This window comes from Lycorma delicatula, chromosome 9 (assembly GCF_047948215.1).
Source record: "Lycorma delicatula isolate Av1 chromosome 9, ASM4794821v1, whole genome shotgun sequence".
In the NCBI taxonomy this organism is placed as follows: domain Eukaryota; kingdom Metazoa; phylum Arthropoda; class Insecta; order Hemiptera; family Fulgoridae; genus Lycorma; species Lycorma delicatula.
In genome coordinates this window covers 66,048,429-66,064,046 of record NC_134463.1, presented here as the reverse complement: position 1 = coordinate 66,064,046, position 15,618 = coordinate 66,048,429, and the positions used below count along the sequence as shown (strand labels likewise).

At 29.4% G+C, this 15,618-nt stretch overlaps 1 protein-coding gene across 1 annotated transcript; it reads right to left on the bottom strand.

Moving 5' to 3' along the window:
• Positions 1-4,413: 4,413 nt before the first annotated feature.
• On the bottom strand, positions 4,414-15,469 carry LOC142329868 (complex III assembly factor LYRM7). Its single transcript, XM_075374750.1, has 5 exons — positions 15,169-15,469; positions 12,751-12,823; positions 8,839-8,909; positions 7,560-7,641; positions 4,414-4,778 (listed from the first exon to the last, which is right to left on the bottom strand). The coding sequence occupies exons 1-5, from the start codon at positions 15,190-15,192 to the stop codon at positions 4,609-4,611; spliced, it is 420 nt and encodes a 139-aa protein (XP_075230865.1). The 5' UTR covers positions 15,193-15,469; the 3' UTR covers positions 4,414-4,608.
• Between the last annotated feature and the right edge of the window lie 149 nt (positions 15,470-15,618).

Here is a 15,618-nt window from a genome sequence, read left to right as displayed (position 1 = left end):
AACATTTTCACAGTAGAAGTTTTATTAGTGAGATTGTTTTCATGCTTAATGTTATTGCTATTGGTTACTTTTTAATTGAGATGTATACTATGAAAATTAAATAAATGCATTTGATTTAAGTTTGTATTCATTAAGTTTTTTTAAATCAAATGTTTTGAAGAAAAACTTGAAATGAAAGTTAATATTCATAAAAATTACTGAAGTTTCATCCAAAAGTTTTTATATTTTAAAGAGAGATGTAGCCCTATGTTATTTAAACTGAATTAATTCAGAGTACTAACTTCCCAAGGAAAATTATGGATACAAGAGTTAGAAGCTCGTGAAATTTGAAACATGCAATGTATTTTGAAATTTCTGGTGACATCACATTTCCTTGATTTAGAATTTCTTTTATTTGTTAGGCAGAATGTAAATTAAGAAATTGGTTATAAATGATTGCTGTCATGTGTAACATTATTAAATTCTCCCTACAAGGGAGGATGTCCATACTTATCTTCACATTATGGTAATTTTCTCTAATCTTTTTGTTTTATCCATGTTCTCCTTCACAATTGTATCATACATTTTTTTTACTTTTCTATCAATGATTCACTGTATTTTACAGCTCCTTCCAAGACTATCCCTCATTAAAAGAAAAAGCTGAGAAAAGTGTTATTATACTTTCCTGGAATTTGTTATTTATTCTTATATAGTGAAAATATAATGATGCAAGAAAAAAGTTTAAAAAATTCAAAAAGCAATATTTTTTCTGCTCCCCACTCCCACCACCTTACAAGAAAACTTTTTGATTTGTCTACTTTACTATGTTAAATGAAAGAAACTAAAAAAAAAATTCCACTGAAAAATCCCTTTTTTTGGGGCAGGGGTGAATTATGATGATTTATTGTAATATTATTATTAAAAGTTTAAATAAAATGAGTTTCATCAAAATTAGTTAAAAGATAATAAGCTTCAAACATACAAACATTACCCCCCACTTTTTTGTGGGACCCTGGATCCATGAAATGTCAAAAAATGCATACCCCATTTTTTTTTTTTTGTGACCAATTACCTTACTTTCCTTCTTGCAGCATAGCTCTAGAACTATGATGCCAGGAAACTAAGACATAAAAATCAGAAAAATTATTTTAATTTTGATAGTGAAATACTTATTTGCATCATTTTTGTGTTAAACTAATACTTGAACATGGATATTGAATGGAGTCAGTCACAGCTGACATTTATTTCGGATTTTGAATTGAAAAAGCTTGCTCATTAATAACTTTTTTATCAGTTTGCTTATATTTTAGCTTTTGATAAGATTTTTCTTTTTTTTTAAAATAATAATAGAAATTTGAATTCATTCTACGTGGTTTTTTATTTTCTTTCTATAAAGAATGCTTATGAGAAGACTTAGGTTATACACATTGCCTAAGAGTCATGGTATAGTTCTAGTTGTAATGATAAAAAAGCATTAGCTAAAAATAAAAATGTATTATTTCAATGGTTGAAATTTTCTTTTCTTAAAGAATCTGTAGAATTCCTCTGCATACCTAACATATCTGTCTGGTAACATTAACTGCTATAGTGCTTGTAAACTCACAACAAAACTTAATGTTTTTCAAGTCGTTGATAATCTGGCTGCAGCCTGGATATGCATGCAAACTGTTTGATTTCAATTACTTAATTATTATAGATCACATTCTTCCCCAACTGAGCTGAAGTAGTGTATATATCATGCTCATAACAAACAGTAACAATTGAAAATTAGATCCAAATTAAAAAACCCTCATAAAAAATTTTAATGTACATTATACTTTCCCTGCTGAAATGAAGAGATAGACAAAATGTAATAATATTGTTATATAATAGAAACGGCAATATTAATGTGTTGCGTTGTCCACTATTTGTCTCCATCTTTCTTACGTTTTGAAATACAAGAGGCATTAGTCAGGATTATAATGAGAGTAATGATGTTCACAAAATAGTCATTCCTTTTGGTGAACAGAGTGAAAATGTCACTTGTATTTTGGTGGACTTGTGTTGCTGATATGGATGAGTAGTTATTTGGCTTAGTGAAGAAGGTAATAGGAATTCACTAACATCTCACTTTACCTAGTAAGCATGACATGGGATCTTGTTATTCTTGAGAATGTGTCATTTTTTGGGAGTGATCTATGTTTTATTTCAGGTTTCCTATGAATGTTATTATTGTGAAACTTAATATTCATATGTACCAAATTCTAGTAAAAGGAGCAAAGAACAAAATTGTAGCTACAAGTGTATAAATTACATTTATTAATTTCACGATGAAGGTGACATACTTGACTAGTGAAAAATGTAGTAATAGTAGTAATTATTTTTACTTTCCTGTCTATAGCGATATATGCTGATTTAAGAGTTACAGCTATAAGAGGAAAGATATGGATCAGTAAAAAAACCTGAAAAATTTTTTTTTCAGTTTTATGCCTTAAGGAGATGTTTTTTAACAATTTTTTAATAAAAAAATAAATAAATTTAAATAAATAGTATGAGAAAAAATTTTTAATCCAATGCTCACAAGTCCAAACGATCTGTTCTTGTCCGACAAGACATTCATATGCACATTGTTCTGACTGAATTTAGTCTTATAACTATGGGCACTGTTGACTGATTTTCTTCAAACTTGGTGGACAAGTGGCTGACCTTCAGGGAGAAAGAATGTATTGAATGTTTGCAAAAATTGAAAAAAGGAGTGGAGGTATTTTGGTTGAAATAAAATTTCAAATCTTTATAAAGGCATTTTAAAAAAAATTCTTCTTACAAAAGTTGAAGTTTCCTTTACCAAGATCATAAATTACCAAAAATGTTTATTTAATATTCAGCCCCTCCCCCAAAAATACTTTATATAATTTTATTTTTCTTACCTGTCTTGCTTTAAAGGAGTTAATGGGAGTTTTTTTGCATCTATATTTAATATATCAACAGCCTTCAAAATGCTATAAAATGTTTTTGCCCATCTTTCTCTAATGTTCTGTGGAACCAAAAAAAATTTTTTTAAGTAAAGTTTGTTTACTTAAAAATTTAAATTTTTTGTAGCAGCTACTCTCTAGTATTTCTTGAAAAAAAATTAATCAAAAATTTCCATCCCCTTCCTAAAAAAATACAACTTCATTTACCATATTTATAATTATGGGTGTATCTTTGTATTTTTAATACAACTTTTAAGGTTATTTTTTTAAATTTATTATCACCGCTTAGGGATTATAATTTTCTTAAAAATATTAATTTTACCCAAATGCATTTACCCAATATGGGAGCCCCCAAAATGCAAAAACTTTCTAGCTAATTGCATAAGTTGACAGGCATAGTTGAGAAAGTTATTGCTGGATTTTGTCTGGATTAAGTTTATAAAACACTTAAGCAAATATTAACAGTTAAGCTTATATTTATACTTAATATAAAGCATATATTTTTGAAACTGTGTGGTATGATTGATACATTAATACAAAAAGAAAAACAATCTTTTTCAGAAAGAATTGATAATATCTTAGAATTGTTGTAATTTGGTGATAATCTATTACTCTGTGTGATAAATATATCCACCCTCCATGGTTAGGATATATTTAAATCCAATAATACTATTTTCTGATAAGGTAAAAAAATTCATATTAAGTTTTATAAGTAATATCTCTTTTGAGATATAGCAAGTAATTCCTCATATTTTTTTTTCTAAAATTCATTAATGTATAATGAGAAGTAAAATATATTACTTATATTGCATGATATGAAGTAAAATAGAAGTACAAAATCTATTTTCATTCAACTATTATTTTCAAACTTATTTGTTCATTATTTTATTATCACTAGTATTTTTTATGAATACTTTTATCAAGGGTTGTAATTTACCTTTAAAATGTATTTTTATTAATTTCAGGCTACTGCGTTTGATTCTGTTAATTATATTTTAATGTTTAATGTGTTCCTTAATTGTCTTTTTTTAATATTCTGTATTAGTTATCTCTGTATAAAATTTGTCACATTTACTTATTCACCACACTATATTTTTTATAGTACGCACCTGCTTCATTATAGATATTTAAATCAGATTCATTCTTGTAAACGTGATTTTAGCATATTGCTCTAGAGATCTCAGAACAAAATATTACAAATATCTGTGGGGAGGAGGGTGGAAGTTCATTCTCCATTCTATAACAATATTGTTATATCATACATGTTATATTTTAACAGAATAATAAATAAAGTTTACTTTCTTTTAAATTGTTCTGTTAAGTTTAAAAAAATAATTTCTATATTTACAAAATGTTGATGTTACTGTTAGCTGCATACATTTAAATTGAAAATTAGAGTTAAATTTCCGGTCAATTTAATAATGTGCTTAAGCTAAACATATTAAGAAAATTTATTGTTTACTCTTAAAAAATCAAGGAGAAATAGAACCACATAAAATTTATTTAACTGTAATATTTACAATTAATTTTATTAAACTAAAAAGAATCTTAATGTTGTGCTAAATGTTTGATATTTTATCATACACAAGTAATTTTTTTTAACAACTATAAATTAACAGATATATTATTTTATTCATCTATTTACAAATAATTAATGGTAATTAATCATGATGTAAAACTATAATATTTTTGTGGTTTGTGCTTGCTGTTCCTTGCAGCATGTTATAGTCTGCCCACTTTTAATTTTTTCCTGGTTAGTTCCTTCATTCTTTACATTATCATTATCAGGTGCTGTTGGTATAAATTTAGCATTGTCTAACCTTTGAACTTCAGGACGCAACCTTAATTCTGGAATAAAAGAGAATATTCTATAAATAAAATGTATATTTTTCTATGTTACAGTCATTGTAAAAGGTATCAAACATGCTTCCTTGCAGTACTGAGATATGCAAGAAGGTAATTGTAACCATGGCAGCTAGTAAGATAACAGATTTTAAACTGTACATAGTAGGAGATGGAAACTGCATTTTTGTAGCTTATGAAAAATGCCATGCCTTACTGGGATTTGAACCCAGGACCTCCAGATGAAAGGCTAAGATGGTACCACTTGAGATGCCACGGAAATCAGCTTTCAATCCAATAATTGCCTTATAAAATGCTATTTTGCATTCTACATTATCAAACCTTTGCCTGTTCTACAAGTGCCATGTAGATGTCTATTCTTCTTAAGCTGATCTTCTAAGATTAATGTGATTACAAAATATCCTCTTTTTATTTATGCTCTCTCTGAAATCAGACTTTGTATAGCCTGTCTTTCACTACACATTCTATTTGTAAATTATCCCAGTAATATTTTCAATGCATTGTAATGTTAGACTGATTATGTGATAGTTTTTCACTTTTATCAATATATATTAAAACTAGACAGACCTTAAAAAAAACAAAAAAATTCTGGGTTTCCTTGGGAAAAATATCATGAATAAACTGAAAAATTGTAACCAGGATGTAGAAAAAATTTTTACTATAATAATATAGATTATTTGAAATAGAAAATAAATATTTAATAATTATTTCCAAATGTAAGAAGTCAGTTAACTGCAATATGATTAATGCAGTCTGTAATAAATAAAAAGTCTGTGAAATATGAGGGGAGCAGCTAATTATCTATCATAGAAGGGTTTATACAGACTTTGGTGCTTGCTACAATATATTTTCAGTTAGCAAAGAATGTTTCTTTTGTTCTAAGTTGCTGTAGTGCACAACTTCTATATAAATTTATTCTCTACTATTACTATACAAATTGAGTTCAAAAAACTGATTTTACTGGAATCTCTTACAATAATTAAGATTACAACTTTGTACTTGAATGTTTTTATCTGAACTTGATTCTTCTGAATAGCTAAAATAACTTATTACCTATATACTTCTTTACATTCTTACTAAAGGTTTAATAAATAACTCTACTTATGATTACAGTCTTATAGGCAGATAAATTGTTATGAGTATATATTTTTTTAGTTATATTTAAGAAGTAATATAAATTTCTACTAATCTAGTTTGTTTACTCTGACACACATACAAACTATATCTGTTGGTTCTTGTGTTTTCATCAACAAAAGTTACACTTTCTTACTGATGTAAATTTTTTTTTCAATCCGTTTATTATAAGATGAATTTCTTCAACATTTTACATAATAGTTCAGTTACGAATGATGCACACTCAAAGTACTAGAATGTACATTTGGAGTTCCTTGAAGATTTTTGCAGGCAGCTTCTTGGATTAATCACTTTTGTTTAACAGTCACAGGGCATAACTGGAGAAGCTAATTAAATCTATACCTTATATTGGAGTTGGCAAGAAAGTAATCTTGATCTTCACAAATTATGCTTTATGTTTTTTTTTTAAGGACTTATGTCAATGTTATAATTTTTTCTTTTGACATTTGATAGCTGTTATTTTTAGCATACTTTAGAAGAAAATTGCATGTAATTTTGTTTGCATTTGCTAGTAAATGGCTAATTTTAAAATAACATGCAAAAATGAATATTTTTGACATATTTTACGTTTTTATTTCTGTAAAGGCAAAAAAGCTCCTGAGAGTTGCTAAGAGATATGAGAAGTTAATGGTGTTGATTACCTTATAGAACTCGACTGTCAGAATTGGTTTAAAAAATTCTGTTCTGGAGATGGATACCAATTCTGGTCAACCTACTGAAGTTGAAGACCAAATCAAAGCCATAACTGAATCGGATCATCATATAACTGTACAAGAGGTAGCAGTGAAGTTAAATGTACCACACATAACAATTAAAAATCACATCAAATGTCTTGGACTTAAGAAGCATGATATTTGGGTTCTGCTTGAATTGAAAGAGATTCACTTAACACAATGAATCAATATTTGCAAATGCATCTCAAATGCAATGAAGTTGACCCTTTTTTCAAAGAAATCATAATCACTGGTGATGTAAATGGATCATCTACAATAACAAAACAAAATCATGGTCTAAGCTTGATTAACAAGCACAAGCCACATCGAAAGCTCAATTGCATAAAAAAAGTCATTCTGTCAATCTGGTACAATTACAAAGGTGTAATACATTTTGAACTGCTTACAAGGAATCAAACGATCAATTCAGATGTTTACTGTTAACAACTAATGAATCTGCAGGAAATAATCATACAAAAATTACTGGAATTGGTAAATCACAAAGATAATGCAAGGCATTGCATATCTTGTAACTTGTAGAAAATTATTGGAGCTTGAATGCGAAGTGATATCTCATCCCCCATATAGCCCTGATCTTGTACTATCAGATTACAGTTTATTTTGAAGTTTGCAAAACTCTTTGAATGGTAATACTTTCACTAATGATGATTATGATCTGAAATCACACTTGGTTCAGTGTTTTGCTGATAAGGACCAGAATTCTATAAAGTATGAAATCATGAACTAGCCAGAAAGAAGACAAAAGGTTATCGGACAAATTGGAAAATATATAATTGTTTAAACTTTATTCTTTGTATAAAAAAACAGTGAGTTTTATTTCACACTATAAAACTGAAATTACTTTCTTGGTAACCTAATTATCTTTTTATAAAAATGAGACTATGAATTGTTCACTTACCATACGTGCCAGGTTTCTTTTCTGTAGCCTGGACTACTTTTGTTCTTAATATGTTTTCCACTTCATAAGATAATTTTATCTTCTGGAATAAAAGTATTTTTATATAAATTATTGTTCTGTGTTTTTATTTTCAAAATTTATATATTACTAAAATAATTTAAAGCATAAATTGTAAGATTTGTAGCACATTATGTATGATGTATGTATATTCTGACAGAAAAAGTAGAAAAAGAAGAACTACCAAACTCTGGTTCCCCTTCCTTACCTAACATCCATTAATAGAAAGTCAACCACTACCACCATATAACACTCCTTCCACAAAGAGTGTATTACACACCCTCCACAAAACTAGGGCCCCCACCAGTTGCATTCCTGCTAAATTGAAAGGCCTTCAGAGGATGGACAGAAGCGTAATTGCACCAGAAGAAGGATTCATACATCCGAACTCTCCCACGGACTAACCCAAGTAAATTTAATTACCTAGAATCTACAAAAGTACTGGAATTCAAACAGACACTCCATCCAACTAAACTTAAATAGAACCAAAACTTTACCCGTCAACAAAATAGCACCCACCATTTTAATAAGAAAGATCCAGCTGAAAGGAACAAAGGTACTGCAATGCATAAAAGGATAATGCACCCTCAACACTCTTATACTGCATTTCATTCCCTTCCTTATGTATATATGTAAATTCAAAATAATTATGATTTTAATAATATTCAGTAATGATTAATCAACAATAATCTTAATAATTTTCCCTTCTTTTTGCTACCTGTATGTTAAATTATTTTTTTTTCTTAAAGTGAAACTAGGTAAGCCAGAAAGTTTAATTCACTTTATTTCTTATTCTTATCAATAGATTTAGGAGTAGTCTAAAATATAATTTAAATATCATTTAATGATATTAATCATCTGTTCAGGTAAAAATTTACATAAACTTATAACAAACTACCAGAAAGACTTATACTTGGGTCGTGAATATCTAAGTAAAAATTGAGAAAATTAATTAATTGCTAATAATTATTATGTCAAAAAGAAAATATGTTTTTGATTTTAACATAATTTTAATTTCTGTAGATAACAAGCTACTGTGTACTGAGACAGTTGTCGGCTTTATATAAATTTTGTGAAAATAAAAGAATATATTTTATTTTCATTTCCTTACTTAAAAAAGAAGACTATAAAATTAAAATAAAAAAAATTATGTAGTCACTACTAAAATGATTTTTACTTTTAATGAAAAATAAATTAATTTTTTTTGTAAAAAAACCGTTACCTCTTCTATTTGGTCCACATCTGATATACTCTTATTCTTCTTGAACTCTTCATTAATTTTCTTTCTTGCAGCTATAGGCAAAAAAGTTTCAGTGAGAATGATTTGTTAAATCTCTTTCATTTACAATGAAGAATTCACAAGATACATAAAATTGTACACGTTAATTAATATTAATATAATTTTGTCAGGATATATAAGACCGGGGAGATTTTGTTCACTGCTAAGGTGATAAAATTTGTGCTGAATAATTCTGTTCAAAATTTATCATCTGAATCTGCTAGCTGGTACAATTTCTATTCACAGTATGCACAGATGATTTAATGTATATATTTTCATACCAACAGATTTCTTCTTTTTTTTAATTTTATAAACACTCTCCTTTCTTATGCTATTCCACTTTTGATATCTTTCTTACTCTGCTCATCCTTAGTAATTTTCAAATCTAAACAATTTTAAGCTACTCCCTTCTGGTATACTGCATTCCCCTATCTTAATATTTTCATATTATCTTCCAGTAAAAGGCTTATTTACAGTTAAAACCATTATCTACTAAATATGAATTTAATGTACAAAAAGTATTAACTTATACAATATACAAAATAATTAGAATTAGCATTGGTTAACAACAAAAAATTATATATATCTATATATATTTCATTTTAATTGTCTCAGGTGAATTTCTCATAAACTACACACAATACTAAAAAATTAACTAAACCGAAGTTACTCAGACTAGAGGGAGACACCTCATGGTGACCATGTATTTGACCTCAAACTTGACCTTGACTCTATTTCAAGGTTAACATGATTTTTTTCAAATGGAATGACTTACTTTTGACCCCAACAATGAAAAGATCAAAAAATTTACATTGGAATATACGAGGTGCTACCCAAAAGTTCAGGGAATTTTACCATAAAAATAAAATAGCTTACCATAACTTACAATTTCCACTCTCTCCTTCAAAGTAATCCCCTTGGGCATTGATACAGTGATCCTAGCGTTTTTCCCATGATTCCATGTATTCCTGGAAGTCTGCAGGTGTAAGTTTTCAAAGCACGTTCTGTGTTTCTTCCTGAATCTCTTCAATTGTGTTAAAACTACGGCCTTTCAATTGAAATTTTATTTTCAGAAAAGAGAAAAAGTCACATGGGGCAAGGTCAGGCGAATAGGGTGGTTGGGGAATCACTTCTGTCTTTTTGGAAGCCAAGAAATTCCGAACGGTTAGTGATGTGTGCACGGGCACATTCTCATGGTGTAGATCCCAGCTGTTTGCGCCTAATGCTTTCACGTAACCGCTTCAAAACTTCACAATAGAACATGCCATTGACAGTTTGACCAATAGGAACAAATTCCTTATGGATAATGCCTTTGATGTCGAAAAAACAATCATCATGGACTTCACATTGCTGTGAACTTGGCGTGCTTTTTTTGGCCATGGTGAACTTTGCGACGACTGCTGCTGTTTCAGGGTCATACCCATACAACCATGTCTCATCACTGGTTATGATGTTGGAGATGAAGTTAAGGTCATCTCTTGCTGAATTTTTCAACTCACTACAGACAGCTACGCAATTTTGTTTCTGGTTGCTGTTCAACAGTCTCAGTACGAATTTTGCAGCAATGCGTCTCATGTTCAAATTGTCCGACAAGATGCGTTGCACGAACCCATATGACATTTGTATGATTGCACAAACCTCATGGATTGTTTGTCTACGATCTGCAACAATAGCCTCTCGCACTTTTGCGATGTTTTCCGGTGTTGCACTTGTTGATGGTCTTCCTGAACACTCATCGTCATCGACTGTCGTTCGTCCATCTTTGAATCATTTGTACCACAAAAAAGTTTTACTCATAGCATTGTCATCAAATGCTTCCACAAGCATGCAATGGGTTTGTGCACCAGTTTTTTTAAGCATGAAGCAAAATTTGATGCAGGTTCTTTGCTCTTTAAAATCTACCATTTAGAACTTCGCTGACACAGTAAAACAACATTACACAATCACACGAAAGTCAACAATGCAGCCTCTCACCGTCACAGCTGTTGGAACACTGATTCACAAAGAGTACTGTTAGCCACATCTAGCGGCAGCAGGTCGTACCAGCAATGGTTCACGCATGAAATTCAAATTCCCTGAACTTTTGGGTAGCACCTCATATGGTCAAACATGACCTTGGAACGTTTTTGAAGATTATACGGTTAACCCTCATAATAGTATTATATGGTTGTGGATTCTTTTTGCAGATATTTACAGTCTGGATTTGAATACCAGATCATGGATACCGGTATTCTTTGGTAGTTGGGTTTCAATTAACCACATATCTCAAGACTGCACTTTACTTACACTCGTACTTATACTCATTCATTCTCTGAAGTAATACCTGACGGTGATTCCCAGAGGCTAAACAGGAAAAAAAGAAGATATTTACAGTCACTGGTTTCTAAGTTCTGAAAAGAGGATTTCTGCCTGGTACTTCCTTGAATCAGCAAATTGTGTTGATCCGATACCATATGTAATTAACTACTGCTAAACCATGAACTTCAAGAAGCTGGAAAAATTAAACATAATCATAAAACGTCATGTCTAAATTCAAGTATGTTGACATGACATTTTTCACTCTTTCCACTGGTGCTATTGAAAAAGGTAATTCTATCTGAAAACCCTCAATGGCCTTGGGAAGACCTCCAAAGGAGACCTCAGGGTCACCATTGGATACTTACTTACCTTCTATCCACATAATTTCTGTAAAGTCATTGTTATGCTCTTTCCCATAGTTTGCAAGATAAATGGACTGGAATATAAATATTCCGGGAATATTGTATGATTTTCAAAAACACGTAACTGTATAAAACTATCTCCAACCACCATAGTGTTTTATAACACTATGGTGGTTGGTGTTTGACCTTGAAAAATTTCCAAGCTCATATGTGTGACCACATATTCCAATGTAACATTTTTTGCTATTTTCATTGGTGGAATCAAAAATAGTTCATTCCATTTAAAAAATTGTGTTAACCTTGAAATAATGTCAAATCCAAGGTCACCATGAGCTGTCCCCCTTCAATCTGAGTAACTTTTGTTTAGGTCATTTTTTTACTGAGCATAGTTTACAAGAAAATCGCCTGGAGCGATTAAAATGAAACATCCTGTACATATTTTAATTCATTTCACATAATAATTATTATCTATAATATTTTTACCATTTTAATTCATTCATATTTGTGCATGCTAATTATTGGTAAAATAATGTATATATGTAACAAAACTTAAATGTTTTGATTTCCAATACACACTTATTTTTCATTTTCACCTTTTTTTTGAAGAGAGAGTCCTACATCTCTTCTTGTAAATAGTTTAAATTTTGACTATCCTTTATAGGAACAACCTACACCAAAGATAATTGAAATTCATGATTTAAAGGTTAAAAAAAAAATTGTAATTTATTCGTATGGTATTATGTCCCTAATACTATTTCATTTTAAAATTAATTTTACTCTGAAAATTATAATTTTTTCCCAATTTAAAAGTATACTTAAACACTGTCATGTATTCTGTTTGGTGGCAGATCCTTACACTACTGCTACCTGCATCCATCCTTGTCTCAAGCCTTCTCCTTTGTCTACTAGTAGTTTCCTATTCACATCTCATCAATTAACTTCATCCTTTTTCTTCTTCACTTCTTTCTGTTTCTTCTCACTTTTCCAGTGTAGCTGTCAAGATCCCACTTTCTGTAATCATGTGTCCAATCAGTTTCCTTCTCTTTACTTAAACAAATTTGGAAAAATTTTGTTTAATAAAGCCTATTGCGGTTTAATTTCAAATGGTTAAATAAAAACAAATTGGTGCATCTGAACCCTGTTGGTACATTAAATAGCTTATATAATCATAATTAAAATATTTATTTTAACTTGCCATCAAGGGCTGAAGAATCTTCTTTGAAAACAATCTTCCTTGTTTTGTGAAGCTGCTTAAATATTTTCAAAACCTGAAATAAAATTATGAGATTATGACAGTTTTCAACTTTGTTAAATATGATAATATTTACTATGATAATTATTTCAAATGAATCTATTATTTATTTTGTAATTTTAAAAAAATGTATGCTAGACAAGTTTTACCTTTATTATTATTTTATTAATCCTGGTATATTTATTAAATATATTATTAAACATATTTTATTAAATGGTTTCATATTCATGGAAATCACACAATGATCCATCTTCTAAAGATGTTTAAAGACGAAGTCTTCTAAAGACGTTTTTATTTTTTTTAAATAAATTAAGAAATTACCAAGAAGGAGGCTATGTTTTTCTTTATTAATGTTAATGTTCATTTTATTTTATTTTACAATTTAGGTAAATAATCAGTAATAGCCAAATATCAAGAACTGCTATAAAATATAATCAAAAAAACAAACACTTTAAAGCAAATAAACTACAGGTTATCATGTGAACAATTAAGTTAGATATGATATGTTCGGTATTGAAAACTTGAAAGAGCATAATAATCTTCACAGAATATATTACTGTAAATATTAATATTTTTACTTCTTTGTATGAAATTAAGGAAGTATTGTGATAGCAAAAAATTTTGGTTTTCTGGTTTCAACAGAAATATCCATTTTGACTAGTTTCAGTGTGATGTCTGTACGTACATACATATGTATCTCCCATAACTCAAAAAAAGATTAGCCGTAGGATGTTGAAATTTTGGATTTAGGACTCTTGCAACATCTAGTTGTATACCTTCTCTTTTGATTACAATCGACTGGACCAAAAAAGTCCAAAATCCAAAGCATTTGGATTTTTGATTTTTTTAACTGCAGTAATAAGCCCTCATTGAGAGCTTTTCAATGGCAATACATCATAAGTGGTACTTATTTTCATTGGCCAGAGTTATAGCCAAATGAAATTCTAATTAATGAAATATTTGAATCTTAGACGGGGAAGGCATATCGATTCGAATCGAACTATCTCCTTATTTTCAACTTTTTTTTTTTAATTTAAATATATTGATTTATTAATAATAATTAACCTCTAATTGTAAAAAAAAAAATTATGATAAATAATAATTCAATAATTAAAAAAAAATATGAAAAATATCAGAAGTTATAATGAAATAAAATTTTATGTGCTTTTCATTTTTTTTAAATGTGTACATGTAATTTAACAGACGCACAAGGAAGTTATGTGGTGCCCACATCAGATTTTGTATATATAATTGTTTTGCTCTCACCAAGGTTACATGAAGGTTAAGTTTCAGCCTGCATGATTATTCATCAACTTTACAATTAGTACCATTCTAGTTTTAATATTATTATATAACATTTCTACACAGATGGGTAGAAATGCACTGATCTTCAGAGGAATGGGCAGTTTCTATCTGTAGGTAGCCTTCAACTCTCTTCTGGGTGAAATTATTTGTCTGAAGCTGCGATTACTTCAGAGACGAATAGTCCTTTCACACCACCCACTCCTTTTCTTCATACTTGGTACATTCTTCGTTCTTTAGATGTAGATCAACATACCAACGACCTTTAAAGCATATCTTTGCTGCTGATTGATTAACCAGAGAACTTATGTGTACAGTGGCTGTTACCATCAGCCATAAAAAAAATAAATGTGCTTTAAAAGGTATGATATACATCCACAGAACTTAGAATGTACCAAGAATAAGGAAAACAGGTGGGTGGTGTGAAAGGACAATTTGCCTCTGAAGTAACTGCAGCTTCAGACAAATAATTTCACCCAAAAGAGAAATGAAAGCTTACACCAGATAGAAACTGTTCGTTCCTCTGAAGATCCGTGCATTTCTACCCAAATGGGTATAAACATTATATAATAATATTAAAACTAAATGGTACAAACTTTGTTTTGTTAAAATGGTTACTAACTTATGTGCCAATTGGGTAAACTGAGGCCTAATCTTACATAAAATACAATATGCAGCATAATTAAGTTAGAATTTGTTGATTGGTTGTAATTATAAGTATTAAGTGCATTGTTACTAATGTAAATAGGTTATGAATAATATCCATTAATCATCCAGTCCACTTAATGTTTTATTTCAATTTTAATAGAATCAGTGAGAACAAAATGCAGGCCATGGATAAAAATGTAATAACTACTTGGGGCTCAACTAACCTTGGTTAAATTTACAGTCATTTTTAATAGAATAAGTTTTCTAAAACTGTCTATTTTTCTCAGAATACCGCTTGGTATTTAAGCATATTATATATTTCAACTTTAGTATATTACAGTATAAATATATCAAGTGAGAAAATAAATTAAACCTAACCTAAAGTACTGTATAATACGTGTGATTCCTTACCTCAGGACGAAAAGTACTAGCCATTTCTCCAGAAAATTTTGAATTCGATATAATTTTAATGATTTGTCACAGAGAATTTTCAGAAATCCATTACAACAGCGTTGAAAATCGTCGAAGTATAAATTATATTTAAAAATGTTTTGAAATATGACTATAATCGATGCAGTACCGGTCTTCTTATTATCGATACTGAATAAATGGAAAATTCTTTTTATTCCAGTTTTCATTACATTTATTATTTTTTTCAGTATTTAAAATGTTTAATATTTCACATACTTATGGTCATGTTATCGAAAGTTTGCACGATGTGCAGTATTGGTAACAGTGAATTTAAAACGAAAAATTTATAATAAATAAACTTTGTTCCTAATCGAATAATCGACTCCTCGAAGTTAACAACAGAATCAGAACAGGATATAATCGATATTGAAACTGCTGACATTTTGTCAA

Excerpts from the sequence above, each read along its gene's own strand:
- LOC142329868 (XM_075374750.1), bottom strand. The coding sequence starts at position 15,192 with ATGGCTAGTACTTTTCGTCCTGAG. Across the intron at positions 8,910-12,750 it reads AGATTCTTCAGCCCTTGATG|CTGCAAGAAAGAAAATTAAT; the intron begins GCAAGTTAAAAT and ends TTTTGCCTATAG. Across the intron at positions 4,779-7,559 it reads AAAGAAACCTGGCACGTATG|AATTAAGGTTGCGTCCTGAA; the intron begins GTAAGTGAACAA and ends CTTTTATTCCAG.